Here is a 22164-nt window from a genome sequence, read left to right on the forward strand (position 1 = left end):
AAAGGAAGGTTTGATAAGAATTCATCGAAAGGAAGTTCTAACAAGGGAAAGTTAGAGAACAATAGAGGGAGATCAAAATCTAAAGGAAAAGGCAAGAAATGCTTCTATTGTCATAGGGAAGGCCATATCCAGAGAAACTGTATTAAGTTGAAGAGCAAGAGGAGAGTTGAAAATAAGAAGGGAGAAGAAAACAACAATGCAAATGTCACTAAAATCTATGAGTCAGCTGAAGTACTCATGGTAGCATAATGTGCATTTAACTTCAAATCTTCTGATTGGATATGCTCTTACCATATAACATCTAATTGATACTAGTTAAAAAAAAATTGACTTTGAATGAAGGACGATCCTACTTGGCAATCATTGTGAATGCAAGGTATAGGAGATTGAATCAATTCAAGTGAAAATGTTTGATGGCTAGATTAGAATATTTCACAAGTCAAATTTGTACCAGAACTCAAGGGAAGTCTTCTTTCTCTTTATATGTTTGATAAGGTTAGATACCTATGCAAAACAAAAAATGGTATCATGAAGATCATCAAGGGAGCCATGGTGATACTCAAACAAAAATTAGTCAATGGTCTATATATCCTTGAAGGGTCTACTATCCTTGTCAACTGTTGCTCAACATAATAATATAAAAAAATGCAGAGTTATGGCATGCCAGGCTTGGCTATATCAGCGAGAAAGAGTTGACTGAATTAGAAAAATAGGGGCTCCCTAGACCTTCTTCTATTAGCACCTTGGGGTTGTGTGAACACTGCATTTATGTAAAATCAACTTGAATGCCTTTTGGCAGAGGTAAACACACTTCCTCATGTATACTTGAGTATGTCCATGCAAATTTGTGGGAACTCGAGAAAACACCATCACTTGGAGGAGCCAAGTATTTCTTATCAATAGTGGATGGATTTTCAAGGAGAGTCTGGGTATATCTACTCAAATTCAAGGATGAATCATTTTTAAAGTTTCATCATTGGAAGACTCTTACAGAGAATAAAGTGAATAGAAAGCTAAAGTGTATTTACATTGACAATGGACTTGAATTTGTGAATCAACAATTCAAGAACATGTGTGAAAAAGAAGGAATAGAAAGACACTACTTAGTAAAGAGTACACAGTAACAAAATGAACATGTTAAACGAATGAATAGAACTCTCTTGGAGAGAGTTAGATGTCTCTTTCTAGTGCCAATCTAAACAAGAGATTTTTGTGGGAAGCTGTTGTGACAGCAGCATGCTTGATTAATAGGAGTCTATCCTTAGCAATCAAGTTCAAAACTCCCATGGAGATGTGGATTGGGACACCACCTAATTTGTCCAATTTACAAATATTAGGATGCATTACATATGCACATGTCAAAGAAGGTAAGTTGGACAACCGAGCTAAGAAATGTATGTTCTTGGTATATCCACATGGTGTTAAAGGTTACAGACTATGAAACTTGGAAAAAGGGAATGAAAAGTTACTTATAAGTCATGATGTGAACTTCGATGCATCTACCATGGCAAAGAAACAAGAAGCTATAGAAATCAGCTCAAAAGAGAAAAAGAAAATTTCTGTAGAGGTGGACTTTGAAAGTAGTTTTAATAGTCTTATAAGGAACCCTTTCTCAGAAAACAGCTCTACTAAAGGTGGAGCTTCCAACACTGACCTAAGTGAAGTTTAGTCATTTCCAAAAGAAAGCCTTCAAATTGAGATGGATCAATCAACTGATAGCAATCAGCATGAATCACCTGTCAAGCAACCAAATAATTTACAATTCTACCAACTGGTGAAAGACAGACAAATGAGGGAAATTAAGCAACCAGCCAGGTATGCTAATGCTGATCTTATTTATTATGCACTGAATGCTGAAATGATTAATGTAGATAATGAGCCTTTAACTTTTAATGAGGCTGTTAACTCTTCTAACCAAGATAAATGGATGTTTGTCATGCAAGAGGAAATAAAATCATTACATAAAAAACAATACATGGACCTTGGTTGATAAACCTACTAACCAAAAAGTAGTTGGTTGTAAGTCACTTACTTAAACTAAGTGTTGATGACAGAGAACCACCTAAATATAAGGCTAGATTGGTAGCCAAAGGATTTACACAAACTCAGGGCATAGACTATGAAGATATTTTTTTCCCCTGTGGTTAGGCACACATCCATTAGGATTCTCATGTCATTAACAGTTGCTGTTGATTTGGAATTAGAACAACTTGATGTTAAGACAACTTTTTTGCATGGAGACCTTGAAGAAAGCATTTATATGTCATAACCCACGGGTTTTGTTGACAGAGGAACCAAGAACAAGTTATGCTGTCTCAACAAGTCGTTATTGAAGGAACTCGTTTTACAAAGAACCTATGAGCGGAAGCAGATTGTCCAAATTCCATTTCGATTGAAACAAACATTTATAGTAAATAATACAAATTATGCATTATAACATAAATTACAGCATGCTTTTGAACTAGAAAAAGGGTTTAGAGATTATACCTTTGACGAACTCTTCTTCAAGTAAATCCCTCGTACTGTCACGAACACCACGAATAGTCACGAATACTCCAAACAGCAACAATATCTCGAACCAAAAGAGGAAGAAGGACATTATAGCTTGGTGACCTTGGTATTCTCGGTGTGAAAACCTAAGAATGATGAGCTCTGGCTATTTTGGTTAGGAGGGAGTTTTTGAGTTTGGAGGAGGAAGAAGATTGAAGGAAGAACAAGCTATCACATAACAAAGTGATTCAATCATGTAGTGGACAAAGTTTATAGCATAGGCTCTGTTTTGTTTATCGTGTATCTCTCAATCGTATAACACAGATTTTGGAAAAAAAAATAAAATCATATTTTATTTATCCCAATTTGCCACAAAAACTAATTAACTTCCCATTAAGGTGGTTAGAGAGAAAAAGGGGATAATTATCAAATAATTAATAATATAAATAAATATGATAACCAACTTATCATATTATATTTATAACCTATAGTTTTAATATTACATCACATACAATATATAAACCATAGTTCTTTTTCTCTATTTTATGGCATTTAATATAAATCATATTTATATAAAATTTAACAACTATGAATCTTATTCATAGGGAATATATTTGAATCATATTCAAATATTTATTTCTCCAATTAAATAATAATGTATCAAATACATTATGTCAATAATATCATATATAATTGAATCATTTTAATTATATCATATATAATTAAATTCCCTCTTATTAATTTGAACATTTCAAATTAACCAAAAAACTTATTCTCAACTAAATCCTTTTGAGCTACCAAAGGGACTTTATGGACCTGTAGCTTGAAGCTCCAACGGTATGTGAATAATTAATTAAACTCTTTAATCACATTATCCACCATTCGTTAACTGTCGAGCACTCGACTAAAGATCGACAGCTGCATTCTTCGCACTGTAGATATAGTTCTGTGTCCATTGTGTAGGAGTATATCATCATGCAATGGAAGCAACAAGAATCAATAAGCATCCTAATTCATTAATTTGGTTGTAACTAAAACATGCTCATACAATAATAAGATGGTTTCAAGTAATACCTTTGTAACCTCTTTGAATCATGAATTCAACTACAAATCTTCTACAATACTTGTTGTGAACCATCTCAAGATCTTTCCTACTATTCTCTTGAAGCTTTAGATTGAGTTGTGGGACTCAAAATAAGATTGAATGTAAGGAATTTGGAGAAGAACTCACTGCTGCATCCACTTGAAGAACACCTTCAACTAAAAATTTTCTGTAAAAATTTAACTGATGCACCCCCTAGTTCCACTTCCATCTTCTCTATTTATTGCATGACATTCATGCAAAGAAGAAGGCTGCATGAGATGCAATTCGTACTTGGAGTATTGAAGTAAGAGCAAGTGGGATTGTTGTGAGCAACTTAAAGGTGTTAGTGGAGAAATCCAACTTTTCTATTTTCTTATGTTTTCCCAATTTTGATTTTCAAAATGATTTCTAAAATCAATTTTGTTTTTCAAAATTGAAAACATTTATTAATTTTACAAAATTAATTTTATAATAAAATTGAAAAATAAAAATTAATTCTAATTAATTTAATACAAATATTAAATTAATTTTACACAAATTTACCTTCATGAATTTAATTATTAAATCATATTTAAATATAATCTAAATTCTCCAATTTTGTTTAGTTCCAAAATTAAACGCGTAATTATATCTCATATAATTACTCATTCCTTTAATTCTAATTTGAACGTTTCAAATTAAGTTATCACACTACTCTAAAGCTAATCCATTTATGAGCTAGTACGGGGACCTTATGAACCTACAGATCATGGGCTCCAACGATCCGAGATTAATTTGCTAAACTCTTTACACCGAATTAACCCTCATTCGCTAACTAATGGGTCACTCCACTAAAACCCATAGTTGTACTCCCTTCACTGTAGATATATTATGTCCATTCGATATAACCATGATTAGACCCATATGAATCCAAAATTGCACCTTCGGCAACCAAGGATCCCAACAAACAAAACAAGACCGTCCATTATCGACCATCAAACGAACCATATGCTTGAATCTATCTCTACAATGCAAGATAACTCTCAAGCACCAAGACCTACAAACCTCACTCCGAACAGCCTATAAAGACCGCCCCGCAAAACATACGCCTCCACCCACGCCACCCATAATGAACCCGGTTTAATTAAGAGAAGCCAGAGCAACTTCATAATAGCACCCTGATTCCATGAAGCCATATGTTTCACACCCAAACCCCAATCTCCCAACGGCAAGCACACCTCATCCCACGCCTTCTGTGCACTATCTCGACTCACCGCACTTCCCTTTCATAAATAACTACATAACAGACGATCAACCTCATGAGTTCCACACGCAGGCAACACGAAGTGCTACACTAAAACACCTGAAAGGACTGTAAAATCCGCCAGGACCTGCCTCACAAACTCCAAATAATCTCTCTCAGCAGCACAGAAAATCATTAAATTGTCTGCAAAAACCAAATGAGTCAGGCCGACACGCTCACACCGATTATGGGACCTAAACCATACAGGAGGTTTATTCAACAACCTGGACAAGACCTCTATCACCATCACAAACAAAAAAGGAGACAACGGATCCCCCTGCCTCAACCTCTTCCTACCAGGAAAAAAACCCCTAAAGGGAACCATTAATCATCAAGAGAATGTAGGTGACATAACACAAGCTCTCACCCAATTAACAAACTGAAGGGGCATACCTATAGCCAACAACACACCAAAAATAAAATCCTAGTTGACCGAATCGTACGCCTTCTGAAGGTCTAGCTTCAACACCCAACGCAGATTCCCTTTGCCCTCCTTGTAGGCCCCTACAAGCTCCTGACACAATAAAATGTTATCGAAAATTGACCTACCAGGAACAAACGCAGACTGGTTACCACTGATTAAAGAAGGTAACCACAACCTCAATCTTTCAGCTAAGATCCTTGAGATATACTTATACACAACATTGCAACAAGAAATGGGACGAAACTCTTCCATACGTTCAGCTCCCTGCCTCTTTGAGATAAGAGTAATAGCAGTAAAATTAACTCCATCGGGTAGGTAATAGGACTAAAAAAGTTCAGCAGAGCATCATAGAACTCATCCCCAATCACACTCCAAGCAGCTCTGTAAAAATCCACCGAAAACCCATCAATCCCAGGAACCTTCCCAGACTTCATCGAGAATAAAGGCTTCTGAATCTCATCCTTACTCATTGGACGACCAAACGCCTCCACCCCCTCCTCGGACCACTTAAATTGCACAATATCCCCAATCCAGGCAGTAAGATCCCTATTCCCCACCGACTAAGACCCGAAACTACCTCGAAAGAACTCAACGCCACCTTTGACACTCTATCATGCACCGTTTGATGAGTCCCCTCAGCATTCACAACCGTAAATAAACCACTGCAACTGCCACGAGATTGAACACAATGATGGAAGAATACCGTGTTCATACCACCTAACTTCAACCACCTCACCCTGGCCTTCTGCCGGAGCGACGCCTCCTTCAATCTAGCTACTAACTAGAACACCTCAGTGGCCCACGTCGCCTTCACACATACCGACTCTGAGTGAGGATCCTTCTCCACCTCAGCCTGAGCAGCCTCCATAATCTGCCTAGCCTCCAGCACCTCATCAGAAACACAGAGATACGCCTACCAAACGATGCATGTAACACCTTTTTCACTGCCTTAAATTTTTGCACAAAGCTAACCATGGGAGACACATCCTCTGACCTTCTCCATAATGATATGATAGTATCAATAAAACCATCAGCCTTCGCCTAATGAGAAAAATAGCGAAACGTAGGAGGCAGCCTACTGCTCGTCTCCCCTATAGAAAAGAGGACTATGATCAGAAATCCCCCACTGACCAACCCTAACCACTAAATACGGAAAAGCTACCTTTCATGCCTCATTAGACAAGCAGTGATCCAACTGGCGCAAGATACCATTCCCCTGAATTTTACTAGTCCAAGTAAACTAGTTACCTGTCACACCCAACTCAACCAAATTTGCCTCCAACAACGTCCCACCAAATTCCTCCATTTCCCTCAAGCTAGGGCAACCTCCAAAATCCTCCGAACTACTACGGATAGCATTAAAATCCCCCAGAAAAACTCTAGGAAGTTGCCACGAGGCACACACATCAATCAACTGAGACCACAAGTTCCTCCTCTCGCTCACGTGATTAGAGGCATACACAATACCAACATGTACCCTAGCACTAGATACAATATCCACCAAGGTTTTAGAAATGAACTGATCGCTGCTGGCATCTATAAAAAAATTATAGACACTCTTCCGCCACATCACCCATATCCTCTCAACTCCCCTCCCACTATAAGTACACACACACCTCCAAGCATCACCAAACCTACCCACCACCATATCAAAGTTCTCACGACGAACCCTTGTCTCAAGCAAACAGCAAAAAGTAATAGAGGAGGATACCAAGAAATCTGCCACCACCCTACACTTAACAGGGTCATTCAATCCCTTAACATTTCAGGAACACCAAATCATGAATCTTGCAAGAAATCACACCTACCACCTTCCACTGGGCTTTTGCCCAAACTTCCGAACATCCCTTCCATAACCGACAACGGATCAGGATCTGCCTGTACTAAAGCCAGTGCCAACGAGTCTCCCCCCATCACACAAAACTTCAAACTGATTACATTCGTCAACATGCTTTACAAAACCCGTAATTTTATGGGACCCATAAACTACTCTGCTCCTCAAGGGTGCGGAACCTGGTGACCCACTGCCACCCTTATGCTCTACACCTCCTCTATCATGCTGACGATGACTAACCATAGTAAACTCGTCATCACTCTCCGCACCTCTATTCCCAACCACTGGGCTAACTTCTCTCCCATCAATACCCAAATCCCGCCCCTTCCTCACACTCACACGTCCCCCATTCTCCCCAGACACCCCTCATTTACCGCCACAATACATAATTCTTGACTCTTTGCCACACCTTGTTTCTCACACATACCCCTTGTATGCCCAAAGGAACCACAACAAGTACACCTATAAGGTTTCAACTCATACACTACTAGAATAATAAACTCCTGACCACGCATTCTAACAGTGACTAAAGAGGGCAATAACGAATCACCATCCACTTGAACACAAATCCTCATATACGATAACCGCTGCCGCTCTCTTATTGCAACATCAAAAGAGATCGGTTTACCCATGACACTAGCTAACACTGCTAAACCCTATCCATCTACAACTCCAAGGGGACACGCTCTAGTTTAATCCAGATAGGAACAGAATAAAAAAAAAAGTTTTAGGAACAATACCTAGAGACCGCTGTCGTAATAAGATGGGTTTGCCAGCCAAGTGCCACGGACCATTCTCTAGCACCCAATCCCGTGACTCGCCTTCTAAAATTTAAAGATAATCAACCCATTTTCCAACAAGGTAATAATTGGCATCTCTACACGTCCCCAAATTCTCTGAATAAGGCGAAAAATAACAGAATACGGGAGTTCGACATCCATAAACTGACCAACCAAAGATCCACTAGTTAAAGAATTGTCACCAAAGACATTTAATGAACATGTCGAACGTACGAGCATTAATGGATACCATTATGATATTATGGTTATTATTTGACACATTAAGCTCATTTATTTATTGTTTTTTTATTATATCTTACGATCCTACTTCTTACAATTTGTATACATATAAATGAATTACGTAAATTAAACAAGACATTGTCTTTGATAAAGACACTTATTATTAAACCATTATTGATTATCTTTATTATAGATCATGTTAGATGAATAACTATTTTCGTGATACATGGAATGAAGTGTGTCAATGCAATGATGTATGACTGTCATAATCCTTTAGTAGTTTCTTTGACTTGACATTGATACATTGATATGAAGATAAAATTTTTATCTTCTATACTCATTATATTTATCAATGTCTATGGTAAATATAAAATGGGTTAAGTGGGAGAATGTTAGCTTTATTTTAAGTTTAATATTATTATTAATGTTGGCCATGTGTATTATCTCCTATTTTATCTTTTGGGCCTATTATTCTATTGGACCAATTGAGTAGAAGATAATTCCTAAATTTATTAAAAGATAATTCCCTAATTAAACACATGATGGGAAATGTTTGTATAAAGATAAAACCCTAGAATTATTCCTCTCTCTACCTCACAATGTAGTTATTTTCTCTTCATCAAGAAACTTAATTAATTTCTAAAGGAAGGTCAAGAGAGAGAAACATGATTTCTTGAAAGAGCATTATCATGGATCAAAGTATGTATTTTAGCTAATGTTATTGTGAAAATCATTTAATTTTAAGATATTGACATTTATTCTTTTACACAATATTAAGATATTATTGTACAATAATAGAGTTAAAACATACATGTACATTCATTTCTTAAACCTTTCTTCTAGGAATATTTATAGTAGGAAGTACTTGATTTGCACATGGAAATGGATTTAAGAGGGAATATATATTGAGTAAAAACAAGTGTATCTAAAATGTGAACTAAAATATCATGAGGATATTTATCGCAAAAATATATATTTTTCTTTTTGTTATTCATGACCTTAACGATAATATATTGGAATTAGATACTATTCAATTTCTTAAGATTTCTTCATAAATATTATAATTGAGAAGGTACACTACAAGAAAATTAATCTTTTTCGAAGGACACAACCTTCGAAAAAAATATTTAATAGACTTTCGATACATCTTTTTTCAGAGGGTATCTCAACCTTTGAAAAATGTCGAAAAAAACTTTTTTGAAGGTTTTATTGTTTTTCAAAGGTTTATTAAACTTCGAAAACTATAATTTTTTAAAGGTCACATATCTTCAATAATTGTCAAATTATTCGACGATGATTATTTATTGTCAAATGGTATTTTTCGAAGGTTTTCATTATATTTGAAGGTTTATAATACTATTTTAAAAAAATTTAAAGCCTTCGGAAATACTTCTTTATCAACAACTATAAATCCTTCGAACAAATTCACCAAATCATAATTAAATCAGAATCCAAAATTACAATAAGCCAAATGAACAAACAACAATAATCTCAAAATATAATCTCGAACCATTTTGTAACTCAACTTTCTATTCATAAAACATAGTAGACTTATATATATATATAATACAATAGACTAAATTGTATCTCATGAATCAAAAAGAGAATTATAATAGGTCAAGTGACCCAAATTATTTTTTCAACCTAGTTAACTTTTTCTCCTTTCTTACAAAAGGTAGGATGAGCGCTGCTGCAAGCCATCTTCCTATTTTTTATTTGTCCACTGGGTTTCCTCAAAGCTAGTGCAACACCATCTTCTCTCCATCCACTCCCATGTTATGCTACCAGAACCTATTGATAAAAAGGAAAATTTTAACTATTAAGAAAGTCATATCATAGCCAATAGAAACTGAGGATAGCATTTTTTTTTTGTTTGCTCATTTTCCTCTGTTGAGAGAAAGAGAGAGAGAAAGAAGAGGGATTGTTTTTGTTTTATAGTTGTGCTTAGACCATGGTTTATTGGAAAACAAAAAGTTAGTGTATGATTAGGATTAGAAGAGAGAAAGAGATAGGATTAGAACTAAATCAGCTTCTGGTTTATGTAGGTTACTTTTACAGCATGTGTAAGTAGTTTAGAGTTATGTTTTTGTGCTGGTGGTGCCTATAGCCACATAAACTGAACAAAATGCTAGAAAATGACCTTCTTTTCTTCCTCTATTAACACAATCCACATACTTATCTCTAAAAAAAAACTTTCAAATGGTTACAGTACATACATTTCATTTGGGTTTCTCTAAAACCAAATACAGATATATAATGCAAATCATTGGAGATTAGTGGTCTCTTGATCTTTTAGGTTCAAAATTGAGGACCAAATACAAAAACACTTTTTTCTTTTTCTTTGCCCATAAAGATTCAACACTACAATTTGTTGATAATTTTTGTGCTATTCTTCTCAATATTTTGGTTCATATTCTATTCCTTCTCTTTCTCAAAGCATAAAAAAATTCCATGATTGAAATTGGATGTCTAAATAGAACACTTCAAGTCATTTATTTCTAATTCATAGAAAAATAAAAGCTGCACAAATTAAATATATCATTTTCAACAATGGGATATGAAAATTAACATAAAGAAGTTAAACAAATTTTAGATAGCTCAAAATCACCTGCCTCTCTCGATCTCTTCTTAAATTTATAGTACCTTAGCACCTTACTAAGCAAGTTTGAAACTAGAGAAAACAACGATCACTTTCTCATTCAAATCTTTAGGAAGATTTTTATAAGAAAACAAACACATAAAAAAGAGATTAGTCAATATAACTTTAGATTTCTCTTATAATACATCAATTAATGAACAAGATTAATATTATAAAACATATAAGTAAATGAATGTAGATAGCAACATGTTCATTTGACATTAGGTGGAAGAGAGTTTAAAGGAACTATGCCACACACATTGAAGCAAACAAACTAAAAAGAATGTTTGTTTGAGAAACTAAATTGATCCAAATCTTTGATGGAACGATGACATAAGGAATTATGTGATTATCAATTCTCAGACGTTTTGAATTTTCTTCCAAAGTACTTTTAAACATTCTTCTCTCTCACAATAAAAAAAAACTTTCAAATGTTTGACAACAAAAATGTGGGAATAAAAAGATTAATTAGAAAGGCTGTGACTTTTATGGGGTAACTTTAAAAATGATGTATTTTTTAAAAATAATGACAAAAATAAGGTATATAGAAAAGAAATTACAAAAGTAAGTTGGAGGGAAAAAGTATTGACAAAATAGGGTAGCAAAATCGTGTACCCGGTATACATTTTTATGTCAGCTAACAAACCTGTGGACGAGGTCCACGAGTTTCATATTTTTATTATTTTTTGATTACTGTTTGATTGAAGTGGATACATTGAATTTTACAGTAAAACAAATCTATGTGAAAAAAAATAGATTTAGCCTTCTTTCGTGGTTAGAAATTTGATTCAAGCCTTTAACAATTTGAATTTCACAATAAAAATTCTCCAAAAATACAAAAAAAAAAAACTTAAAAAATAAAGGAAGAAGACAAAAGTTGGAAAAAATGTGAAAAAAATAGATTTAACCTTAATTCATGGTTAGAAATTTGATTCAATTTTATTTACCGTAGGCCTTTAAGAATTTGAATTTCACATTAAAAGATTCTCCGAAAATACAAAAAAAACACTAAAAAATAAAAGAAGACGGAAGTTGGGAGAAAATGTGAAAAAAAAATAGATTTAGTCTTAATTTGTGGCTAGAAATTTGATTCAATTTTTAGTTTACCATAGGCCTTTAATTTGAATTTCACAGTAAAAGATTCTTCGAAAATGAAAAAAAAAACACTAAAAATAAAAGAAGAAGACAGAAGTTGGGGGAAAATGTGAAAAAAAATAGATTTAGAATTAATTTGTGGCTAGAAATTCGATTCAATTTTTATTTTACTGTACAACGTTAAAAATTTGAATTTCACAGTAAAAAATTTTCCGAAAATACAAAAAAAAAAAAACTAAAAAATAAAAGAAGATAGAAATTGGAGGAAAATGTGAAAAAAAAAAAAAATTTAACCTTAATTCGTAGCTAGAAATTTGATTCAATTTTTATTTTACGATAGCCTTTGAAAATTTGAATTTCACAGTAAAAGATTCTCCGATGATGAAAAACGCTAAAAAATATAAGAAGAAGACAGAAGTCGGGAGAAAAAATTAGACTTAATTCTTGGCTGGTCTTAAATCGTGGATGGGTACAGGATTTATGTGCTAACTCAAAACTAGTGGACCCCGTCCACGATTTCACAACCTATTTTTGTCCATTGTTTCAAACCAACACTATTTTTATCAATAAATATTAAAATAACATTATTTTTTTAAAAAAAATCGATTTTTATTCATGGAGCTTTTCTCTTTCCTTCAGCATGTTGTGATGATACACCAGTTAAGGCAATAAATACATTCTCTTGCAGCTTTGGATTAACATTCATTGAAAGAGGCCATAGCCAACAACTGAGGGATGAAAAGGAAGATAAATATTAGGACTTCTCTGAATATCTTCAATAATAACTTGATTACTTATATACTTTTCAAAAAAGTTTTCAATAACCTTCGATAAAGAGTTGATAATATGTATACATGGTGATTAAAAACGATTTAGAGCTCCCTTTATTAAGTTGAATTGATTTATTATTATTATTATTATTATTATTACTACTACGACAATATATGGAATGAAAGAAACATATCTCTAATCTCGAAGTCGATAGTATAAATTTTATGATAGTTGAGTCATATTCATTTTTACGAGTTAAGTGATTTATTATAATATTATTTGAACTTCATGTAGGATATATGCCGAGAGCTGCACAAGTACAAGTACAAGAATTTCAATTTATTAAATTAATAAGATTTTCATGTTTATAATTAATTTTTAAAATAAAAATTTTATTTTTTTAGATTTTGCACGTTGTATATGTTTGGGCTCAGTGGAAAACATATGGATTTTTATGGAGGAAAAAAAGTTATCATCAACTAAAATAAATGTGGGTATGCTCAATTTTCTAACCTAAATGTTTTCGGAACGAATTAATATATATATTTAATTTACAAAGTTTGTGAAGACAACTTACAAATTTGAACTAATTTAGATAAGTCGATATTATTTAATATGAATTAGTTGAAGCGAGAGATGACATTATAGAACAAATTTGAACATCTTTAGAAGAATAAAATTTATAATCTTATGTTGTTTTTTTTGTCTGAAATTGTATTATATATATATATATATATATAAAATATTTTAAATTTATTTAATCCATGTTATATATTTTATTATGTAATATGTTATAAAACTTATAAAAAAAACAATTAGCTAACACATTTATGTTTTTTATTCTCTTTTTTAGAAACAAGAAAAAGGAATAGGGTTTGGTTTTAAGTTCTAACATAAGTAAAGTGTAGGTAAATTTGAATCTCTAACTTTGAAAATGATAACACATAATATATTATGTCAGATTCGTTATATACTCACTTTGACAAGAAAAAAATCTAGTTAGCAAATATATGTTATTGCTAATTCTTTAACAAAGAAACCGAAGAAAGAGAAAGGAGAAACAAAAAAACATAAAATAAAAAACAAAAACATTATTAAATATATCCTAAAATATCCATGCAGCTAACTTTGCAATCTAATTTCAAACAACTTTGATTTGCTATATATAATTTGAAACTAAATGAAAACAAGGGATCACGATGTTTCTTCCACAATATTTTTAATCTCAACTACTTTCAAACTTCCATAATCATCCGGTTGGAGATCTAGCTTTTTGCACTAAAATTGACATGTCATTATCGTATGGAATGACCAAATAGTTGGTCTCACTTATTTGCTATAGAATTTAGATGAATACACTATATAAACTCTCTAACTCTACTAGCGCTTCTAAATGTGTAATATGATATTTCTCTCTAGTAATACAGGACTCTCTTCCTTTGCTCGTGGTAGTGAACCACACAAATTTTTGTGTCGATTTTCTATTGTCATGTTTTTCTGTTTATTTTTTATTATCGACTTCTTAACAATCATAATATAATTTTTTACTAAAAAATAAAGAAACCAATATATCAATAAAAACTTCAGTAAAAAATTAATACCAACTAGTATGTCACATTTTTTTTCCCGTTCAAGAGATACACATAACTAGAGAATCAAGAAAGTGTAATTTATCGAGTGTACGAACTATTAATTTCTAATAGGTTTTGAAGAAAATCAAAACTCTATTACATAACTAATTTGTGGAATGCAATTCCTTTTCAAAATTTCTATCTCCACCGTATTATTGCATGAACCTTGTCTATAATCTCATCTACGAACTTGAAATAAACATATCTCAAACTCTTCTTCCATATTAAAACTCCAACGGCTCCCCAAAACCCTACCCCATATCCAAACATTATCATTATGTAAAGTAACCACTTCTCCCATTTATCTTCCTCGGGATCTTGGTTCTCAATTTTTGGAGACTCGAATGTATTCTCGTTCACACATTTCACAGGGAGTGGACTTCCACAGAGATTAGGATTGCCGTCAAAATTTGAAGCATCATTGAATGTGGAGAGATGACCCTCTTGAGGAATGTCTCCAGAGAAATTGTTGTGGGATAATCTCAGTACACCTAATGAATTTAATTTTGATAAGCTCTTAGGAATTGGGCCAGAAAGTTGATTGAAAGATAAGTCGAGCGATTCCAATGATTCAGCTTCCCCTATACCAGTCGGAATTGTTCCTGTTAGATTGTTGTGGGATAAATTCAATCCAATTAACCCTTTAAGCATTGTTATCTCTCTAGGAATAGAGCCAACCAAATAGTTTTTGGAGAGGTCAATATTCACCATTAACATTAGTTGTGACAAGGAGTAATTGAAGTAGCTTAATTTGATGGATTGTATGATTTTCTTTTTACCATCATAGCATAATTGAGGAAATCTATTCTTACAAACGAAAGATAATCCATTTCTCACATTTCCCATCATTACCTTAAAATTGCTCAGATTTTGTGGGATATTTCCCTCTAATTGGTTATGTGCAAGATCCAAAATTTGCAAGTTCTTGAGATTGCACAAATTTGAAGGGATAGTTCCATTGAATAGATTACCTCGTAGTCTTAGAAATTGCAAATTTCTAAGATTATCGTCCACCCATGTAGGGATGTTTCCAGAGAATTTGTTTCCTTCGAGATCTATAAATTCTAAAATTTTGGAATTCTTTAAAATAATTGGCATGGATCCCTCAAAATGATTGTTTTTCAAATTCAATTGTTGAACATTTAAAAGTTGATTCCCGTTGAATGTGGAAAGGTCCCTGAAAACTCGTTCAATGATAAATCCAAAAGATGTAAGTTTGAAGTCAAGAAACAACCTCCAATTTTGCCATAGAGCCCATTGTTTGAAAGATCCACATATGCCAAATTCTTCAACTTGCAAAGAGAAAGTGGTAAAGTGCCATCGAAAAGATTAGTGCTGAGAAACAAGTCTTCCAAGTTGGGCGTTCTATATCCAATGTCATTAGGAATTGGCCCCACAATTTGGTTGTGGGAAAGATCCAAAGTGGTGAGATTTTGACCTCTCAACCATTTTGGTAAGCCACTTGAAATACTCATATTAGACAACACCAAACTGACCAATCTCTTTTGTGTTTGAAGCCATTGAGGAAATTCACTCCCAAAACAACCCATGCATGAACTTGCATCAAGATATTTTAATTGAAAAGAAGGAACCCAATTAGGTTTCACATCTAATGAAAGAAACTCATCGTAGCCAATCAACAAGGTATGCAATCGAGAGTGATTCGTAAAATGAGCTTCTTTAAGAGATCCATTGAGCAAGTTATCCGATATGTCTAGTACCTCCAAATTCAATAATCTTCCAAATGAGGTAGGAACTTCTCCAATCAAAGCATTGTCTGAAACATCTAAATACTCAAGAGTAGATAAATTTCCAAGTGAAGAAGGAATTCGACCAGAAATGTAACAATTTTCAAGATTAAGGAACTTTAAGTTCTTCAACTTTCCTAACCAATCAGGAATTTGAGTATGGTTGAAATGATTCCAACTTAAATCCAAAGAAATTAAGTTTTCCAATTCAAATAAACTAGAGTCAATAGAATTGCTAAATAAAACTATATTATTGAGGGAATTGACCTGCTTGCTTTGAAGATTAATGTTCGTTACATGTCTTGTAATTTGATCGCAACTCACTCCTTTCCAACTACAGCAATTTGTCGATTCATTCCATGAAGCTAAGCGATGAGAAGGATCATTGAAACTTTCCTTTAGTCGGAGGAGAGCTTTTTGTTCCTTTTCTATGCAAGTTATGGATGAAACTTGATAGAAAGAACATTGGAGGAGTGTCATGAATGAAAGAACCATAAGAAGTAAGTTTTTTTTGGAAAGTTTACTCATTTTTGTCAATTGAGGGTGAATTTAGTCTAGAGGTAGGGTTGTTTTTATAATTGGATTTAAGTGCAACAACCTTTTTTCTTTTTCAATTTTGGCAACTGTTGATTTTGTAAATATCAATTTCAATATTTGGCACCATGTGATTATGTGAAAATATGAACCAACTTTAAAGGGTTGACTAAATTTTAAGTTTATATGAAAATATGAACGAATTATTAAAGAATTTTACATTTTTTTTGGCAGTCGATGATCTAACAAGAATGAGAGTCCAATGCTATCAAAACTTAGTAGAACTGAGGTATAAACTCTCTAATGCTTTGTTTTACAGGATAATCTCAGAATCGTAATTAAATTGAGTGATTTCTAATTTGTTGGATATTTTAACCAATCTAATCACATAATAATAAATAATAATAATGATAATAATGATAAATAATTGATGTACGTTTGAACCATACTTGTCGTTGTCTTCTCGTTTTATTATTCTTATTATTTTTTTTTATGATTTTTCATTAAGTAGACACAAACATTTTTTTCCTCCATGGATTTAACCCAAAAAAAAAAAAAAAAGAAAAAAAGTCTTCAAAAGTTGTTGTTTCGGAAAAAAAAAAATATAACTTCAAGAATTAAATAAAGCTTTTCAAAATTTGGGATATATAATTGAAATCAATTTGCCTTAAATTAAGGGTTTCTTATAATTTAAGCATATGGATATATGAATTTGTAATACATTAATATTTTTTAGGGAGTGTTTGGATTAACTTTTCAAGTGTTTAATTAATTATAAAAATAAGTCATTTTAGAAAATATTGAATTATTTGACACCCACTTAAAATAGTTTTTAAAGTATATTTTAACTAGATTTTATCAAAAGATAATAAATAAAAATGACCTTTTTGAAAAATGTTTTTTTAGTCAATCTAAATAGAAACTTAATTTTCTTTATTTATTTACAAATTTATTGAATTGCAAGAAAGAAAAAAGTGAACTCACAACTTAAGATAAGCACGGACAAAACACAAGCACCAAATTTATAAGACAAAAAAAAGTTATAATATTTTACTATTTACCTTTTATTAAAAAAATGAAATTGAAATAAAATAAAAGAGAAAGAAGAAAGAATACATAAAAATTACTTTTGATTCTTAAACTTTGATTTATAATAATTTAGTTCTTATAATTTCAATTGTGTAACAATTTAGTTTATAAATTTTTATTATGTAATAAAGTAGTCCCTATATTTTCAGATATGCAATGTTTAGCCCTTCTCATAAAAATTATTATTATGATTTAATGAAATTTCGATAAATTAATAAGACTCAATTTGTTTACAAGCTACAATGTTGGTATCGTTTTGATGTAACTTTTTATACCAAGAAATAAATTGAGACAATTTTAAATGTATATAAACTAAATTATTATAAAATTGGAAGTATGATGACTAAATAATTAGGCTCCATTTGGATTTGACTTTTTAAGAATTTGTTTAGCAGGGAGTCTGAAAACAAAAATTTAAAAACAATGGATAAAAATAGAGTTGTATTTCATATTTTGAGATATGCGTTTGGCAGTAGATTCGACTTCTTTAAATAATTATTTAAAATGTGATTAATATTATATTTATAAATTATAAAACTTATGGTAATTATCCACTAAATATTAGTTGACAATAAACTATTATTAATTTACTTAAGAACATGTTTTATCTTAACTTTTATTTTTATATAATTATTATTTTGTAATATTATATAATTTATAATACATTATATAATACATATTTTATTTTTTAAAAAATAAATTGAATTTATTAGACGACGTACTGTACTTCTAAGTATTTTTTATCTTTATTTAATATAATTCCACACTTTATAGTTCAAAATTCATAATCTGAATACAATGAAAATATAGGACGGTCAAAATGGTCGGCACATCAATTATCAATTGCAAGCAACCAAATTTGCAAAGTTTGAATAACATAATTTGAAAATAGTTTTCAGAATTAGAATTCGAATTATCTATCAAATACATATTCGTTGAACTCAATAAATTCGAAAACATATAACACAATATAGATTCTCTATCAAATAGGCTTTTTAAGTGTTTATAAATACTTTTTACTTTATACTTATAAACACTTGTTTAAGCACTTAAAAAATTTCTAATTTTATAAGAATTCAGTTAACAAAAATGATTTTAAGAAGAGACAAAAAAAGATATTAGAGAAATATTGGAGAATTACATTAGGGTTTCTCAACTATTACGAGAATAAAAGCAAACTTAGTAGAAAATTGGGCATTCACAAAAACTATTTAACATAAATTCAAAATACTACAACATAAGATGAGACTCTCTAACAGAATGGACTTTTTTTCTTCAAAGTGGGGATGAAAAGACTTTGACGAAAAGAGAGTTTTGTATGTAATTATTTAAAAAAATAAATAAAATGCAGCCAGCCAAAGTGTTTGGCGGAGAAAGTGCTTTTGTGGGAATCATGGAGGACTTTTTTCTACGCAGCCATTCCACTAAAATTCTTATAGTTTTGAAATAATTTGTGGATTATTTATTTTAAAACTTAGACAAACACATGATTATCTTAATTAATTGAATTATATATAAGTTGACGATTTCTATATTTTTCATTTGAATTGATAAAGAATAGAATACCTTGACAATCTCCAAAAGATTGTGTCTAGCCTTTCTTTTTGTTTATAAAACTCAGAACAGAGAGAAGATACCATAGTGTTATTATTTGTTCTTGTTCAGTTGGAGGAGGAAAAACTCATGAGGAATTAAATTATTTTAGATCCATAAAATAAAAAATGTAAAAAACAAATAAGTCCAAAATGTTAGATATATGTGTAGAAATTTCCTTATTATTCGAGAAGTTTTCTCGAAGTTAATTTAATTTGTGACTATTAGATCTTACATTTTGTCCAAGATCAATATATGATTATTAAATATTTCACATTGATCAACACTAAAAATAAAAAAATAAAAAAATCTCCCAAGACTAGAAAATGAGTGTTGGGAGTCATATTTGGGAGAAATACTATCTCCTAATAGTATAAAAAAGGCGTCGAAAATTTATAACAACTCCCGACGCCATATTAAAATTGTCGGGAGATAGTTCGTATTTCTCGATGCCATATTTCTAGGTGTCGAGAGATAGTAATGAGAAAAATGAATTTTAAGACCATACCATTATGTGCAACCATAAATCGGGCTCCCCTCGTTTTTCCTCTGATTTTTGCGCACTCCGTTCAAATCGCTACATGAACATCGCTGGGAGTTCATCGGGAGAATAGTAGAAATCCTCATTAGAATACTTACTCCTGACGTTGTATATACGACGCCAGGAGTTAGACGTAACTCCCGATGACGATGTGGCAACAAGCATTGGGAGTAAGTCTCCAAAATTTCCCGACTAGTCTTCCGACGATACATCTCCCAACAGCTTTTTGCTATTTTTCGGCGATTTGAGGCAATAGGAATGTACTCTTTTCTTTTAGTGCAAGAACAATTTGAAGCAATTTGGATCCTTTACATTGATTAAAGACAATTTGGAGTAATTGGAGTTTCTTAATGGTCAAGTTTTTTTAGCTATAAATAGCTAGGAATCCATGGTTGCCAAAACATCACAAAATAGCGAGAATTTATTCTTATAAGAATAAAATAGAGAGAGTTTATTCTTATAAGACATTTTGTTAGAAAGAAATTTTGTAACTCCTATTTTTATATAGTAGAACTTTTTTATCCTTACCTTATTGTGTGTTATTCTCTCCCTTCTTCTTATTCATTATTATTTCCAATCTACTTTTAGATACTATTCTACTTTGTGTGGTCACAATCCTTTGCAACAAAAAAATTTATAATCTTGCATATGATTTCTAAATAACAACAGTATTAATTAGGGGGAAAAACATATATCTAGAAGAGGGATTGATGTGTATTAAAGAAGCTTCTAAAAGCAAGCTCATCTTTAATTAATGTTTGATATCAACGTTATAACTATTCAGAGGGCATTTGAAGCAAGAAGTGAAGTTGTGAAGTGTGAAGAATTGTTATTTAGTCAAGAACCCCTTAATATACCATATGTTAAATATTTTTTTATCCATGAGTTTCCATTAGATATTGTTCGGATTAGCTTATGCATACCTCGACTAATGTCACAGAACAATTCGTCTGACTCTAAAACATTTGTATGTCATGAAAACCCGTAGGATAACATGTCCCCTATTTATAATTAGGTAAAATCACCATAGTTTTCATATAAAATAATGGACATAAAATCAAATAATGACAAGAATCAAGAATAAAATAAAACATTCCAAAATTTAAAGAAAATATATGTAATTAGTGACCAAAATGATTTTTAAAGCTAGAATAACTATTTCTTCAACCAATCCTACCCCTGGGGAAGGGATATAGAATGGATGGAATAGAAGTGATGACAGATGTGAAAAAGAAACAATTAACAAATCCTTTTGTAGGTCAAAGTTCAAACAGAGACTTTTTAAGGCAATTACCCATCATTAACATTAGGCTAACTTAAATATGGCTAAGGTTGGTTCTTAATATATATAACATATTAAGAAGAACCGATCTAGTAAGATTTCTTAAATACGGAAGTTCGAATAAGCAAACGAGGAATCAAATTGTTTTATGCCTCGTTTGATAATTATTTCATTTTTAATTTTTTGTTTTTAAAAATTAAATCTATAAATATTACTTCCATATCCAATGTCTTTATTTGTTATCTACATTTTATCAATGGTTTAAAAAATAAAGGCAAATTTTAAAATCTAAAAAACTAGTTTTTAAAAACTTATTTTTGTTTTTGAAATTTGACTAAGAATTCAACCATTGTACTTAAGAAAAATGCAAATCATGATAAGAAATTGGAGGAAATGGACTTAGTTTTCAAAATCAGAAACTCAAAAATGAAATGATTACCAAACAGGATCTTAGTAATATGAAGAAAGTAAAATCTAACTGTTTCACATATCAATCTTAAAAATATGTTCTATAGATCCATTGTAGCCTCCTCACCCCATTACAATTACTAACATTTATTTTTTTCTATCAAGGAAGATTAGGAAAATGATTGATTTTATAAAGGTTTAAGTATTACTTTGATTTGGATTTACAACGATTTTTTTGAAAGGGATAGTTGCATGCCCAACCATATATATATATATATATATATGAAATTTGCAAGTATGTCTTCACTCTTTCTTATATTGCATATATAGCAAAACATAGGCTCAGTACAAGTATCGAAAACTTAAAAGTCTAAAATATTCTATGCTATTGATTTATTCAGTCTCAAGTACATTTATTAAGTGATATATCATTGTTGAATATATATAGATAATATATTATTGATATACTTATTTTAATTATATCAGATAATTGAGTATTAACTGATTGATGTCTTATACACTCATGTCTTATATCTAATATACTATTGATTCATTTCAAATATCATGCTAAAATGAAACACTCATGTTTTACTTCAAACAATATAAGTTACTGATTGAATAGTGATTGTCATTAGATATATTGTCGATACACATGGATTATTGATTGTTGGTAGATATAGTAATGATACATTCATTCTTAC

The 22164-nt window shown here is 31.6% G+C and overlaps 1 protein-coding gene across 1 annotated transcript; it reads right to left on the reverse strand.

The window, feature by feature from the left end:
• Window positions 1-14206: 14206 nt before the first annotated feature.
• LOC120068099 (receptor-like protein EIX2) lies at window positions 14207-15393 on the reverse strand. Its single transcript, XM_039019795.1, has one exon. The coding sequence runs from the start codon at window positions 15364-15366 to the stop codon at window positions 14407-14409; it is 960 nt and encodes a 319-aa protein (XP_038875723.1). The 5' UTR covers window positions 15367-15393; the 3' UTR covers window positions 14207-14406.
• Between the last annotated feature and the right edge of the window lie 6771 nt (window positions 15394-22164).

The sequence above is a fragment of the Benincasa hispida genome, chromosome 12 (assembly GCF_009727055.1).
Source record: "Benincasa hispida cultivar B227 chromosome 12, ASM972705v1, whole genome shotgun sequence".
In the NCBI taxonomy this organism is placed as follows: Eukaryota; Viridiplantae; Streptophyta; class Magnoliopsida; order Cucurbitales; family Cucurbitaceae; genus Benincasa; species Benincasa hispida.